The following is a 12,398-nucleotide window of genomic DNA, read 5'->3' on the forward strand; positions in this document are numbered from 1 at the left end:
TTTATCGTGAAAATACAATATCAGACATAGTAAGACTTTCCCAACTATTTGTTGCCCTTTATCAATATATTGTGGTAAAATGAAACTCGCTTATTGGTAATAATTGATTATGGTGCTAAAAATGAACCGGAGTGAATAATTCAAATATTTGATATAGACAAAGTGGTGTAAATATCGTGTTATTATTAAAGTTTAATGCGTAGATATAACAAATTAATATTGTTTTGATTCAAGTATTAGTTGTGTTTAAGTATATCGTCGATATTGATCTCGTACTTTTTGTGTTCCTGTTTTTGACCCAAACTGTAATTTACTTGGTAAATGACAAACGTAAATAACTTAATTCGTCCTTGAGGCACTTTTTTGAAAGCTCTTTTATTTTATGCGAAGTAATTGTTATGATATGCAAATCACTCAGTTTTAAATAGAAAGAAACTTTTGAAATAGTTTTCTAAGTAAAAAGAGAAAATGTAAGGTATAATGTAAACTGGGAAAGACCGAAATTCTGTGGAAGAGTATGAAAGAAGCTCCTTGGTGTCATTGTATCGGGTCGGTCAGTTGTGACATTGAAAATTTTGCGGGAAACTTCGACCATAATAATAAATTGCCCGGGTAGATGGCCACAAAACAAACCAAAAAACAAGAAGGATCGAGAAAGATTTAATCTAGATTGGAGAAGATAAATTTGACAAACTGTTGTAGGCCAGGTTTTGGGATAATAATACTGGCCAACGAATCAGCTCATGAGCGGTTACTGCAAATAAACTGTTCGCAAAATAATCGGTTAGAACACCATCAAAGCAAAGGTGAAACGGTTATACCGACTTACACGCTCGAATACCCCAACAGAAAACTGCTTCTCGCGCGCGCGATAGTCACTTGCTCGCGAGAAATCAAATTTGATAAAAATTCGCGTGCGGGCGCGCGCGTCACGCCATTGCGGTTGTCTTCTTCTAACAGTACCACTGAATTGACGTCGGTGAGAAACTCATTTTACTGTCTTTATGTACTGCTAACCTCTTACTCAGCAATAGCGTGAAAATAAACCTATAGCACAACTTATATAATTTGTCTGATGACAAACAAGTGTTGACAGACCTTTTGCGGCACTCATCCTCGTGTCATTCATTATTTTTGTTCTCTGTTAGGTTTAGCTCTCACGGGCGCCTTTTAGATAAATTTTCCTTTCTTACATGAGATGAGGAGAAGACCTTTATATGGTAATTTGAGATATTGTTAACGTCGATGGTGTAATGAGAGTTTTATCAAGAGAGGTAATCTCGAATTCATAGTCAGACAGGAAACAAAATGATACTGAATTAATTTTGTTAAGCTGTCTCATCCTGAGCATTACGTTTCGAAGATGGTGATTTTTTTTTGTAATGGATATAACCTTCAATGAAAAATAAAAACAAAACGTACATTAACTTACTGTGTTTCCAAGGAAGAAAATCTCAGTTACGGTTCTTGAGTCGTTCTGCTGAGATACTTTCGACTGTTTTACAACGCGTGTAAGGACTCCTTTACCTTGTCACAGAGAGAATCAACTGTTTCGTTCAGAGCTTGTCAACAGCTCTTTGAAATTGAGCTCTTACAAAACGGAAGCTTATTTTTTTATGACCCAAGTGACATTCACCGACCCCTGTTGCGTTTTTCCGTTCGTTGGTGTTTGTTCTGCACGCAACCCTTTGCACAATCGAGCAGTGTGCTTTTGTAAAGACGTTTGCGTGATTTTATGGACACACGGCGCTATTCACGATCATGGAAAACCTAAGTAGATAATACAACCTAAGTAGATAATTAGTATCTTGGCGATGTAAACTCTTCATTGTGTATATTTTTTTAATTAGTAATTTTGTGCTTGACTGTTTTCAATTAAAACCATGTATTGTTATTTTCACACCAACTGGGCTTAGATCTAAACCTGTAATCTTTCCAGTTTGTCCTGGTGTTCTTTAGAAACGTCTGCCTCTAAATTGCACAGCGCATAATCGATTGCAAAACTTAAATACGCAGCAACAGTTTTGCTTTTCGACCTCGCTGAATTGCCATAACTTTTGGATATCTGTCATTTTTGTACCCGCTTCGGAAACATCAAAAGTTTACAATGTTTGTTACTAGTATTAGGACTGTTTTTCCAATTAGGATCGCATAATTTTGTTTGTTTAAGTTTTAATCCTCTGTGATGGAATTTTAAGTGGTAGACTTTCTCAAACAGGTGTTTGTCTTCTGATCCAGGCGAAAAATGGACACGATCTAGGTTGATTTTTTTTGGAATGAATAACGACCGCTGTGGTACAAAAGAGTTGTCATTATCATTAACTACAAAAGTCTTAGTGCCCTTTTCTTAAACGAGTAACCGCAAAATTTAATTAAAATAGTCGACGTATACTTATATAAATTTTCAGGAAGTATGGAGGAGCATGTGTCAGTCACAAAATGAATAAAAGGTTAAAAGTCTTGTGAGCGATGATGTCATTTCCCTGCCGGAAACACTCCAATTTGCGGTTAAATTGGTAACTATTTTAACTTTATAGTTACCCCTTAAAACTCTCAAGATCTGTTTGTTAGTTCTCTCCTCTATCTGCTACACATTTCTTTAAGAATTAGTTTCATAAATTTGGTGTTAGATCAAGATAACAACTTCTACCTGATACGTTCGAGTATTCTCATTACCTGTTTGCTGGATAGTGGGAGGATATTGTAAGGAGAGGTTACATGTTAATCTCCTATGGGAGTTAAAGGGTTGATTTTATAGTTAATTCAAAGAGCAGTTTTAAATGCATACTTCATACTTTCCGGGCTATGGACTATGGAGGGAAGTCTGGCAGTTGTTTCTCGTTCCTGTGAGCTTCTTTGGTTTGAATTTGGTTTTGAAAAAAGTTTGTAGAGTGAAGTTCTAACCAGATATATCAAGTACAGGAGTTTTAGACCTACTGTCGAGTTTTCGAGAATTTCTTATGCTTATTTGCCTGAACTTATCTGAGATAAACTTCAACCCTGAAAAGTATTCACTCAAAATGAACGGGACGGAGGCAAACTTCATAGTGAGAAATAGGAATTGTGTATTCGTGATGAGGCTTGCTGGTTGCTATGGAAGTGTATTTCAAACAGTTACACCCTTAATTAGAATTAACAAAACCCGCGGTGTATAGGGCTTACTTGTGATTATGTTGACATGTATTTCTGCATGTTATAATAAAGAGCACAGTCAGTGAACAAGTATGTCAACCTTATAATCAAAAACAAAATATAACGATTTAGTTTTAAGTAACTAAGCTGGAAGTGTAACAGAGTGATTGAGTGGAATACATAGGCGACAATCCACTGGAGCTCAGTTCTATCCGGCAAAAGGTACACCAAGATAATTTAATTCAAATGTGACTTTTTTTTTCTCGCAGTCTCCAACTGAGAAAATAAAACAGAAACAACAAAAGAAAAGATTAGTTGTTACTGTGGGAAATGCGATTGTTTTTGACGTGTAGTCTCTTTGTGCGTTGCTTCTACTGATTTGCTGAAAGACATGACATAGGCTGGTAAGAAACTCTGGTGGAGTTGTTTCGTGTGGTTAATCAAGTTGAAACCAACTGTAAGTATTCAGTGGGTAAAAACAGTCACCAGTTTAGTATCAGTTTTATAATTATCTATTGTTTACCATATGTATAGAGTAAACTAAGCTGGGGTGAGAAGACTTGAAACTTGGTGAAAATGTAATATCTTCTAACAAATTTCATCATTATTATCTAATAAAAGGATCACGAGAATGTATAGTCTTGTTGGGTGGAAGGTGTTGTCTTGATGTTACAACAAATTCTCATTGTTAATCTTTTAAAAAAATTTGTAGAAGTTAGAGGGGAGAATTGTGAATAAGATCGTGGTATAAAGCTGACATGTACGTGGAATACAGAAATTCATCAAAAAAGAGAACATTAAAACCCAAACAAACACAAACACAAACACAAAATTCTCATTAGAACTTTGCAAAAGACTGTTTGATAGTCAGCAAGGAGATTTAGCCATCAAGCTCTAGTTTTTCAGGGGTGGATAACATTATTCACTAGCTAGATCTCTGTTTGGTATGTTTTTTTTTCTTAACTGATCCGCTCAGTTGGTAGCGATTTATCCTTTGGGTGGTGTTATCAGCCTTTTGAAAAACTAGGCCCAGATCTATGGGGAAAAAGGACCGAGTCATTTTTTTCTTTACAGCGAATAATGCAAGCACTAGAACCACAATTTATCCATGGAATAGTGCGTTTACTCAAAAGAAAAACATAAGCAGTTATTTCATTCCAGTTCTCACCGTGTACAGTTGTCCCCTAATTCTAGAAGAGGAACATGAGATTTCAATTACTCGAACGCTTGTCCAAAAAGTTCCTATTTTTCTCTCTCGTTATGGAGGATAATGATAGTCGACGGGTAGTATAAAACAGTACGAACTGAAATGAAGGAGAAGTTGTGTTTTAATCGCCTGGGAATAAAAGGGTAAAGTCACGAGAGAGAAATGATGACCACGTGTTCCTAGCGTGGAGGCATTCGTCTTTACCTTTTTGCCCTTTGGATCTTGTATTTTTTTTCAAAAACCGCTTTTAGCTTTTGCTGAATCCGTCATTTGTCAATTGCACATGTGGCGGTTTCCCTTTCTGAAATCTGATTTCTTCAGTTTTTTATCATTATTTCGTTCATGGAAGTCGCCTTAGAAACGCTCTTTCTCTTTCGCAATATGCCCTTATAACCAAATTACAAATCAGTTTGATGATACAAGATAGAGAGACGGCCAGATATAGAGAGAGAGAGAGAGAGAGAGAGAGAGAGAGAGAGAGAGAGAGAGAGAGAGAGAGAGAGAGAGAGAGAGAGAGAGAGAGAGAGAGAGAGAGAGAGAGAGAGAGAGAGAGAGAGAGAGAGAGAGAGAGAGAGAGAGAGAGAGAGAGAGAGAGAGAGAGAGAGAGAGAGAGAGAGAGAGAGAGAGAGAGAGAGAGAGAGAGAGAGAGAGAGAGATCGCTGATTTGTATCAAAAGCCTTGCACAGTCCAAAGTATCACCTTCGTGACTGATGGCGGGTGGAAGGCGACACATCCGTTAATCAAATAGTAATTATAAAGGAAAGCAAAAGAACAAAACGAGAACAAACACAAGAACAAACACAAGAACAAATCCAAAGCACTTCTTTAATTATCTCATCAACTCATCTGTAAAACATGCAGCCTTTTTTATTACAGAGCTTCAGTCAGCCATTGTTAATCATTTGTTGGGGCGTGCTGCGGAAGTACACCAGTAGTTATTACCCGTTGTGTGAGTTTTTACCAATTTCCCGTCATTCGAAGCTTGTTGTCGGCAAAGAGAGAGAGAGAGATTTTATTCGCGAAGTCTACCACGATGTTTTATTTGTTTCTTTGCAAATTATATCAGAAAAATTCCTACTTATCCACATGTTGTGATCAGTTCTTTGACTTTTGAAGTTACCACAACAACACTACAGCCTCTTAGAAACTCCCTTCATTTTAGCTTTATGTGCTTACATCTCAAACACCAGTTCCGTTCAATTACTGTCAGTTTTTACAATTAAATTCCAAAGTTTCATCAAAATCTGTGTAAACAATTCAGAGCCTCTTTAATCTGTGAAACTTTAAGATGGCTTTGAAATTTCAAAAATAGGTTTTCTTAAAAGTTTACAGAAAGGTGAATCTTGATATGTTTACCACATTTCTACGATAGATATAATGGTTTTGGAGTTACAGGCACATCAAAGTGAATTAAGGGTGTTTTTAAGATCATGTCGTTGTCGTTGGCAATCCATCAACAACGGCCGGGAAGAGGGCTACTGGGTAGTGTTCAGTCTATGAATATGACAAAGTATTGCTTTGGTTACTTAATACATCGAAAAGTCGATCAAACTGGTGGAGAAATAATTGTGCTTTTTTTTAATCACATTTTCAAAAAAGCCATCGAAAATTAAAATAGATAATTATAAGTTTTAGTAATGAAATACCGCTTGTATTTGTTCAGGCGCAGTGAACCTAACAAGGATTAAGCTGTAGGGTACTCACGAACAGATAATTTCCCGTAAGATTAAAATTCACGCGAGAAGCGTTGTCGTGACAACTAGTTAACCTTGTACTAGAATCTCTCAGTTTTATAGTATTTGCCATATATCTGATCAGAGTTACCTTCCAGTATTTCCAGGATGGTCTGATTTTAATTTTTTTTTTTTGAAGAGTCAAGGCATTCACTTTTAAAGTTTGCGTTCACTAGGAAGTAAATTAAGTTTATGACGGACTAAATCAAAGTTAAATTAATTTTTTTCCGACTGAAAACACGTTTCACAGTTCAAATTAGATGCTTCCCGTTGACAACGTTTTCAGCACGCTTATGTGATTCTCGACTTTAATCTTTATCAACACGCGCTCAACTTCCGTCAGTTAGTCTCCTTAGAGGTTATTAACGATTTTAATCAAGATTATTTGTCAACAGTTTGATTAACGAGGACAAGAAAAAGAGATTTTCAGCAGTTGACAGCAATCAGGTTTTGAATACATTATAAACTGAGAGCAAAAGGTCGCACTGATGATGAATAACAACAGCTCTGATCGACAACTGATTTAACAACATGCGAAAGCAACTTGGTTTTCGCCATTACTTTGCCATCGGAAGCGTGGTAACCGCTTTAGTTCTTACGATTTCTTTTTTAAATGAGCGTATACCAACGTCGAGAGGTTTTCTCTCAGAAAACTGGGAGTCTGACGATGTTCCCTCTAAAAGTTATAAGCGACAACGAAAGGGTTTGTTAATCATAGGAAGAGGTCGATCAGGCACGAGTTTCCTGTCGAAGATGTTTGGGAGCGGAAAAAGAGTGAGTAAACAAATGTTAACATGAAAACATTCTTTGAATTAATCACACATCAATCTTATAATTTTAATAGCATTTGTTGTTCATGAATTTCACAGGGTCCTAAATAGAAGGATTATACAGTTCGAGTTTATCCTGTGAAGTATTCGTCTGGTATATTTTGTTGTCAAAACGCCAACCAAAATATGACAAAAATTACCTGTTAGTGTGGCTTCAAATGAGCTCTTCCCGCAGAAAATTAAACAAACACACTAATTTGATCCGGTTTGCTTTAAGATTACCCCGCGGTTGGAAACAAATCAGGTTTAAGCGGAGGAGAAAGTAGCGAACTTTCCCAAAGGCCGAACTCTTCCCTCCCCTCTCCTCGTTTTGATAATTTTCTATCAGTTTTGAAGATATTTTGGCCAAAAGTTGGGATAATTGGGTTTTATTATTTGTGTGTTACCTCTACACCAAAATAATGCTTATGAGCGTGAGAGGAAAGACGATTTAGGGGTCGCTTTAAAATTATCTTACACAAAGCTTCAATAAATTCTCGGACTCGATTTGTCCGAGATCATTACAACAGATTTTGATCTTTTGCCATGGCAGTTGATCTACCCTTTTTAGATAATCAACCATGAGTCAAAAGCTTGATTTGATTTGATCATTTCCACCCAAACAACCCGAGGGTCAATACAATTAAGACGCTTATCGTGATGTAACACCAAATTCTCAAGAGTATCTGTCGAAGAAATATACAGTTCTGAGTAAGGAGAGTCAACTTTTTGATCACGAAAGGGTAGAGGGCTGCCATTAGTTTTATTTTTGCGTTCGTAGTTTCCTAGTACGTTCATTGACTGAATGACTGGAGGGGGGGGGGGGTACTTGGGTCAATTTTTGCTTAGAAACCCATTGTAATCTATTCTGTAGCCAATTGTAGACCCCATCTTGGTCAATTTTAGGCAAATGTAATTTTCGCGATCTCAACTTTCTGTTATGTTTCTACCCTTTACCAGAACTTCCTTATCCCAAAAATTACGAAAGTGTGCGACCTTTTTAGTAACTGCATTGAAAATGTAATCCCTTCACAGTCAATCCAGTCGTGAAATGCGACCCCAATTAGCCTCAGGAATTAAGAAGTTCCCTCCCCCCGGGAGAGCTGTGCAACTGGCGAGCGTTACCATTTTCATTCACAGATTTTCGAAGTTTATGAACCTTTACGATTTCGCAACCTCACAAACGTTGCAAAGATAGAAGTCCTGAAAGCATTTCTCTCCTGCAACTTCGCTTCAAGTCCTCTATGGCAAAAAGACTATTTTCCACCTTTCTGGTACTTGAAACAGAAGTATTATTTCGTTACTCCAAGTCAACACCTGGCGTGCCTAAAATACAGAAGTGGAAGTACACGCTGTTTCCCTGCGGAGCAGATGTTTACAAAATTTATCGATAAGTGCAGATACAGCTATGACAGCACTGTGCTTAAGGAGCTTACTGAACGGTTACCAGACACCAGTTTGTCAAGTCTAATACCGGAAATTATTGACCGCTCATTAAGTACAGATATCAGACTACTGCACGTTGTGCGTGATCCTAGAGGAAGTATTAACTCGAGGATTAAACTTAAGTGGATGCCAGATTACGAACATCCACAATTTAAGGAAAAGGTTCAAGACTACTGTAATGGGATTCTCCAAAACATCGAGTTTGGTTTACAACTTAACGAATCTCTCCAACAGAGATATAAACTTATCTTCTACAAGGATATAGCCACCCGGCCGGTTGAATCGGCGAGAGAAGTCTTCAAGTTCGCGGGATTAAGGTTATCAGACAAAACATTAAGCTGGATCGAAAACAGAACAAGTCCAAGTAAAATGGATTCGAGAAGGCAGTTTAAGAATCCGTACTCGCTAGTAAGGGATTCTAAGGCGAATATCGAAAAATGGCGGAGAGAGTCGCCACCGGAACGAACTATGATTATAGAGAGAATTTGTAAACCGTTGATTGAACTTATGGAGAAAATCAGTATCGAAAGAGAATATTTTTTGATATAGATATCTTAAGGAAGCGCAAAATGGTTTTGTTATTTTGTTAGAAGATATTTCTTACACTTTTAGTACAGTGGTACTTTCTATATTCCTTTTCTATTACACAACTTGCTGCCTTGGGAACTAGCTTAGATCTGAGTGAGAATGCTGGTCACCAGCTTATAAAGGTGACACTTACTAAGCTGTCAATCTTCATGCATCTTCATCATTTCTCACTTAGCCAGCGAATCACGTTAAGTTACGAGAAATAGTTCCCGCATGCTAAGTACGTACCTTCGAGATGTTTATGCTTTACAAAATCTTTTTCTACCTTAAATTTCTTACTCTTGCGGTCAAGGTTGGGCAAAACAAGAACGAGATTATGGTAATATGAAAATTATAATGAACTTATTGACAGAATTAGAATCATACTTGAAAAGATATCTTAAGAGAAAATAGCCTTCGAAGACTCTTACATAACAACAGAATAAACAGAAAATTCGGAGAGGAAAGAGCGTACCCAAGGTACCGCCTTTACAAGAATTAAGTGCTGTTCGTATAAGTGCTTGATTATAAATTCAGTGCAGAAAATGAAAAGTGTTAGTTGTTTACACCTTAAGTTACCTTTAAAGAAAGAGGTGTCGGACAAGCTAAATAAAATTGTTACATAGAAACATCTTTCTCTATGTCAAATTCGCGACCGCAATAAAAAAAGGTGACAAACTCTGCTTGTAAGATAAGACCGCCAAAGGATAAGAAGACCGCCAAGAGCAAATGATCAACTTGCTTCTTATAAGTTTTTTTTAATGAATGGCTAATGGTAATGAATTATTTCCATTCATTTTCTCAACACCAATATGGGGAAAACCTTACAATGTTTTCAGATTAGATATGTATATATATATATTTCTATCGTTTAACAATTTTCAACATTAATCCAGTGGGTATTTAAGGAGGCTTTGAACCAATTTATCGATTTCTAAAAAAACTTTACAGACAGTGAAACTTGACATGCTAATTGAAATCTACTGATTAACTGTGGTTCGCCAAACTCGATTACAAGTTACAGTAATATAGATCTAAAATTAAGTTTGTTTTCAAGAGGCTGTGTCGTTGTCACTCTCTTCGTATTTATCAGAGAAAGGAGCATAACACGATATGAAATAAATGGGCTTGTTAATTACTTTTTAACGAGTAAATGAGCATTATAACAAATGTCTTTTTAGCCACCTTGAGGTCAGCGGAATTATCATAAGTTATCGTGAGTTGTCTTTCAGTGACACCCTCGCCTGTGTAGTCAGTTTTTGCGTTTCCTTTCAAAGAAACGTACGCAGTTGAACAAAGACGTTTAGTCGAACGCCTTTACTGTCTTTTCTTTCCTTTCCCACCCTTGTACTCTGTGCTTTGATGTCAGCTGCCTCCTAACCCCAATCTGCCCGAGCGGTGTCCCCGGGGGACTGCAGCGAGGAGAGATGGAACTCTTCATTTAATGAATTCAAGTATTTCAGAGTCGATTTTTCATTTTCATTTATAATTTGCCAACTTTGGTTTGGAAACTCTCTCCATGCCTAATGAATCCAATAGAGTTTTGCAATGTCTCTCAATGATCCGATTCCTGAAATAAAATGCATCTTCCCTCCATTTATCCGCGTTTCCTGAAGCATTCCGCACTGTAGAATAAGGTTTCTCCAGTTCCTTCTTGAGTGTTTCCGCGCTCGGTTTTGTTGTCTCTAATACCCATTGTTCTGTCTCTAGAGGCATTTTAAATCCAGCAAAGTCATAGATATCCTTGGCAGTCCCCAACGGATCATCAGCAATCTGCTTGTACAAAACCAGTTTGTACCTGTGTTTGAGTCCCAAGTCTGTTAACGTTTTATCCGCATGATATAAATTAATGAGAATTGAACCACATAGGTCCGCTGCAGTCGATGGTAGTTTTGGGCTGGGGTAATCTTTCACCCAGTCTAAATTAATTCGAGAATTAATGTTACCTCGGGGATCTCGTACCAGATGTAACACTCGCACGTCTAGATCCGGATTTTCCAATAAAACTCGAGGAACAAGATCAGCCAGTTTTTCTCGAGGTAACCTAGCGGGTGCGACCTTAACAACGCTGTGTTTATACTTTGTATTGCAAACACGATCCACAAAACCCGGGTTTTTTCCAAGTTTGGGACAATTTATATTCCTTACATCCCGAGTTTTGTTGCAAAAGTTTGGTGTATCGAAAATATTAACTGGCAGAGCACCAGTCCAGGGAGTGGAAACATACGACAGGAATTTTGTCGAAGCAGGGGAGCGTGAGAAATTACAAGCCATAATGGAACTTACTACTTGAAGTTCGCAACTTATGCAACGACGATAATACTGGTTTTCGTAAAAAAACCATCTTTGAGTTATCCAGAGCGGCTCGTACACCATGAATATTTGTGGATCGTTTGCAAACATTGCACTTATAAAGGTCGTCCCAGAGCGATCCTGACCAAAAATTATTATGCCTTTTCTTGGAACTCGTAGAGAAGGAATCTGAATATATGTGGATTGTTCTTTTTTCAAACTCGACTGATTACCACGGTATGTTTTAACATTAAATGTGTAAAACACGTAACCTAAGAAAACCAGTGAGGCACTTAAAAGTGCTGACCAATATTTAATGAAATTTCTCGTCCGCATCTTTAACCTGTAAATCATAAAAAAGGAAATCAAAAACGTAAACGAGCTTGGGAAACTTTTAAAGATTGAAGTCATTTAGGGTACTAATATTTCTTTTGTTGCAATTATGTTATACGCCTGCATAAATATAGAGGTTGGCAAACGATTTATATTTTTATGTGACGCGTGAGTTAGTTAAAAATTTAAACGTGACACGTGGCAAGTCAAGATGAGATCTGAAGTTTCCCTTTTCCTTTTTGTTACGCGCGCTTAAAATATTCTTGAGTTCGAAAACAAAAAAATGACGCGCGAATTTCTCTAAAATGCATGCAGGAACCTTCTCTTTGCTATCCTTAACATACACAACTCCAAGCTATGATAATCAGCATATTTATCAGGGCAAATTCTTTTAGACCATCCAGTCACCAGTTTTTATGCTGCGGTGGGACATAATGAAATTGGGTTCGCGCTTCCCACACAGGTCACGATCGTCTTCGATTTAAAACTCTTACCTCTTGGAAATGTACTTTTTTCCTTATGTTATGACTCAGTCATCAAGTCTAGTCAGGTTCAATGTCACAGCTTTCAAAACCAGACAATACACGCGATGGAGATTTACAGAGCTAACAACACGCACAAGTAAATCTGAACCTTAGCTCACAAACTAACCTCTTGCCAAAGGCAGGGTGTTTGCGATAACACAAATTGCAATAAATTTCTGTCTTTTTTGATTTATGTGCAAACATACTTCTCCGAGACACAAAGTTGCTTAGTGACACAGTGCAAAAGACATGCGTTACTTATATTAAGGAAAATAGCAATGTAATTGCTGCTTTAGTTTGTAAATATAGCTGGCGTTTTCAAAATGTTGCACAGTTTAATTTATTTATTTATTAC

At 37.2% G+C, this 12,398-nt stretch overlaps 3 protein-coding genes across 6 annotated transcripts in view; 1 reads left to right on the plus strand and 2 right to left on the minus strand.

Moving 5' to 3' along the window:
• Positions 1-1,580, minus strand: part of LOC113682951 (uncharacterized) — a 31,424-nt gene extending 29,844 nt beyond the window's left edge. For 2 of the 4 annotated variants that reach the window (XM_089187085.1, XM_089187082.1), the window contains exon 1: positions 1,433-1,580. The gene's annotated coding sequence lies outside the window, so the exon portion shown is untranslated. Of the gene's footprint in view, positions 1-1,422 lie in introns of all 4 variants that reach the window. The other 2 variants (XM_089187083.1, XM_089187086.1) reach the window with 2 other exon arrangements.
• A 4,761-nt stretch (positions 1,581-6,341) lies between these two features.
• Positions 6,342-10,048, plus strand: LOC113682958 (carbohydrate sulfotransferase 3). Its single transcript, XM_027200154.2, has 2 exons — positions 6,342-6,846; positions 8,022-10,048. The coding sequence occupies exons 1-2, from the start codon at positions 6,604-6,606 to the stop codon at positions 8,874-8,876; spliced, it is 1,098 nt and encodes a 365-aa protein (XP_027055955.2). The 5' UTR covers positions 6,342-6,603; the 3' UTR covers positions 8,877-10,048.
• Positions 9,637-12,203, minus strand: LOC113682943 (carbohydrate sulfotransferase 3). The gene is made up of 2 exons (XM_089187092.1): positions 12,014-12,203; positions 9,637-11,529 (listed from the first exon to the last, which is right to left on the minus strand). Exon 2 carries the CDS (start codon positions 11,520-11,522, stop codon positions 10,374-10,376), a length of 1,149 nt encoding a protein of 382 aa, XP_089043218.1. The 5' UTR covers positions 11,523-11,529; positions 12,014-12,203; the 3' UTR covers positions 9,637-10,373.
• Positions 12,204-12,398: the final 195 nt, after the last annotated feature.

This window comes from Pocillopora damicornis, chromosome 11 (assembly GCF_964200805.1).
Source record: "Pocillopora damicornis chromosome 11, jaPocDami1.2, whole genome shotgun sequence".
NCBI classification, from domain to species: Eukaryota; Metazoa; Cnidaria; class Anthozoa; order Scleractinia; family Pocilloporidae; genus Pocillopora; species Pocillopora damicornis.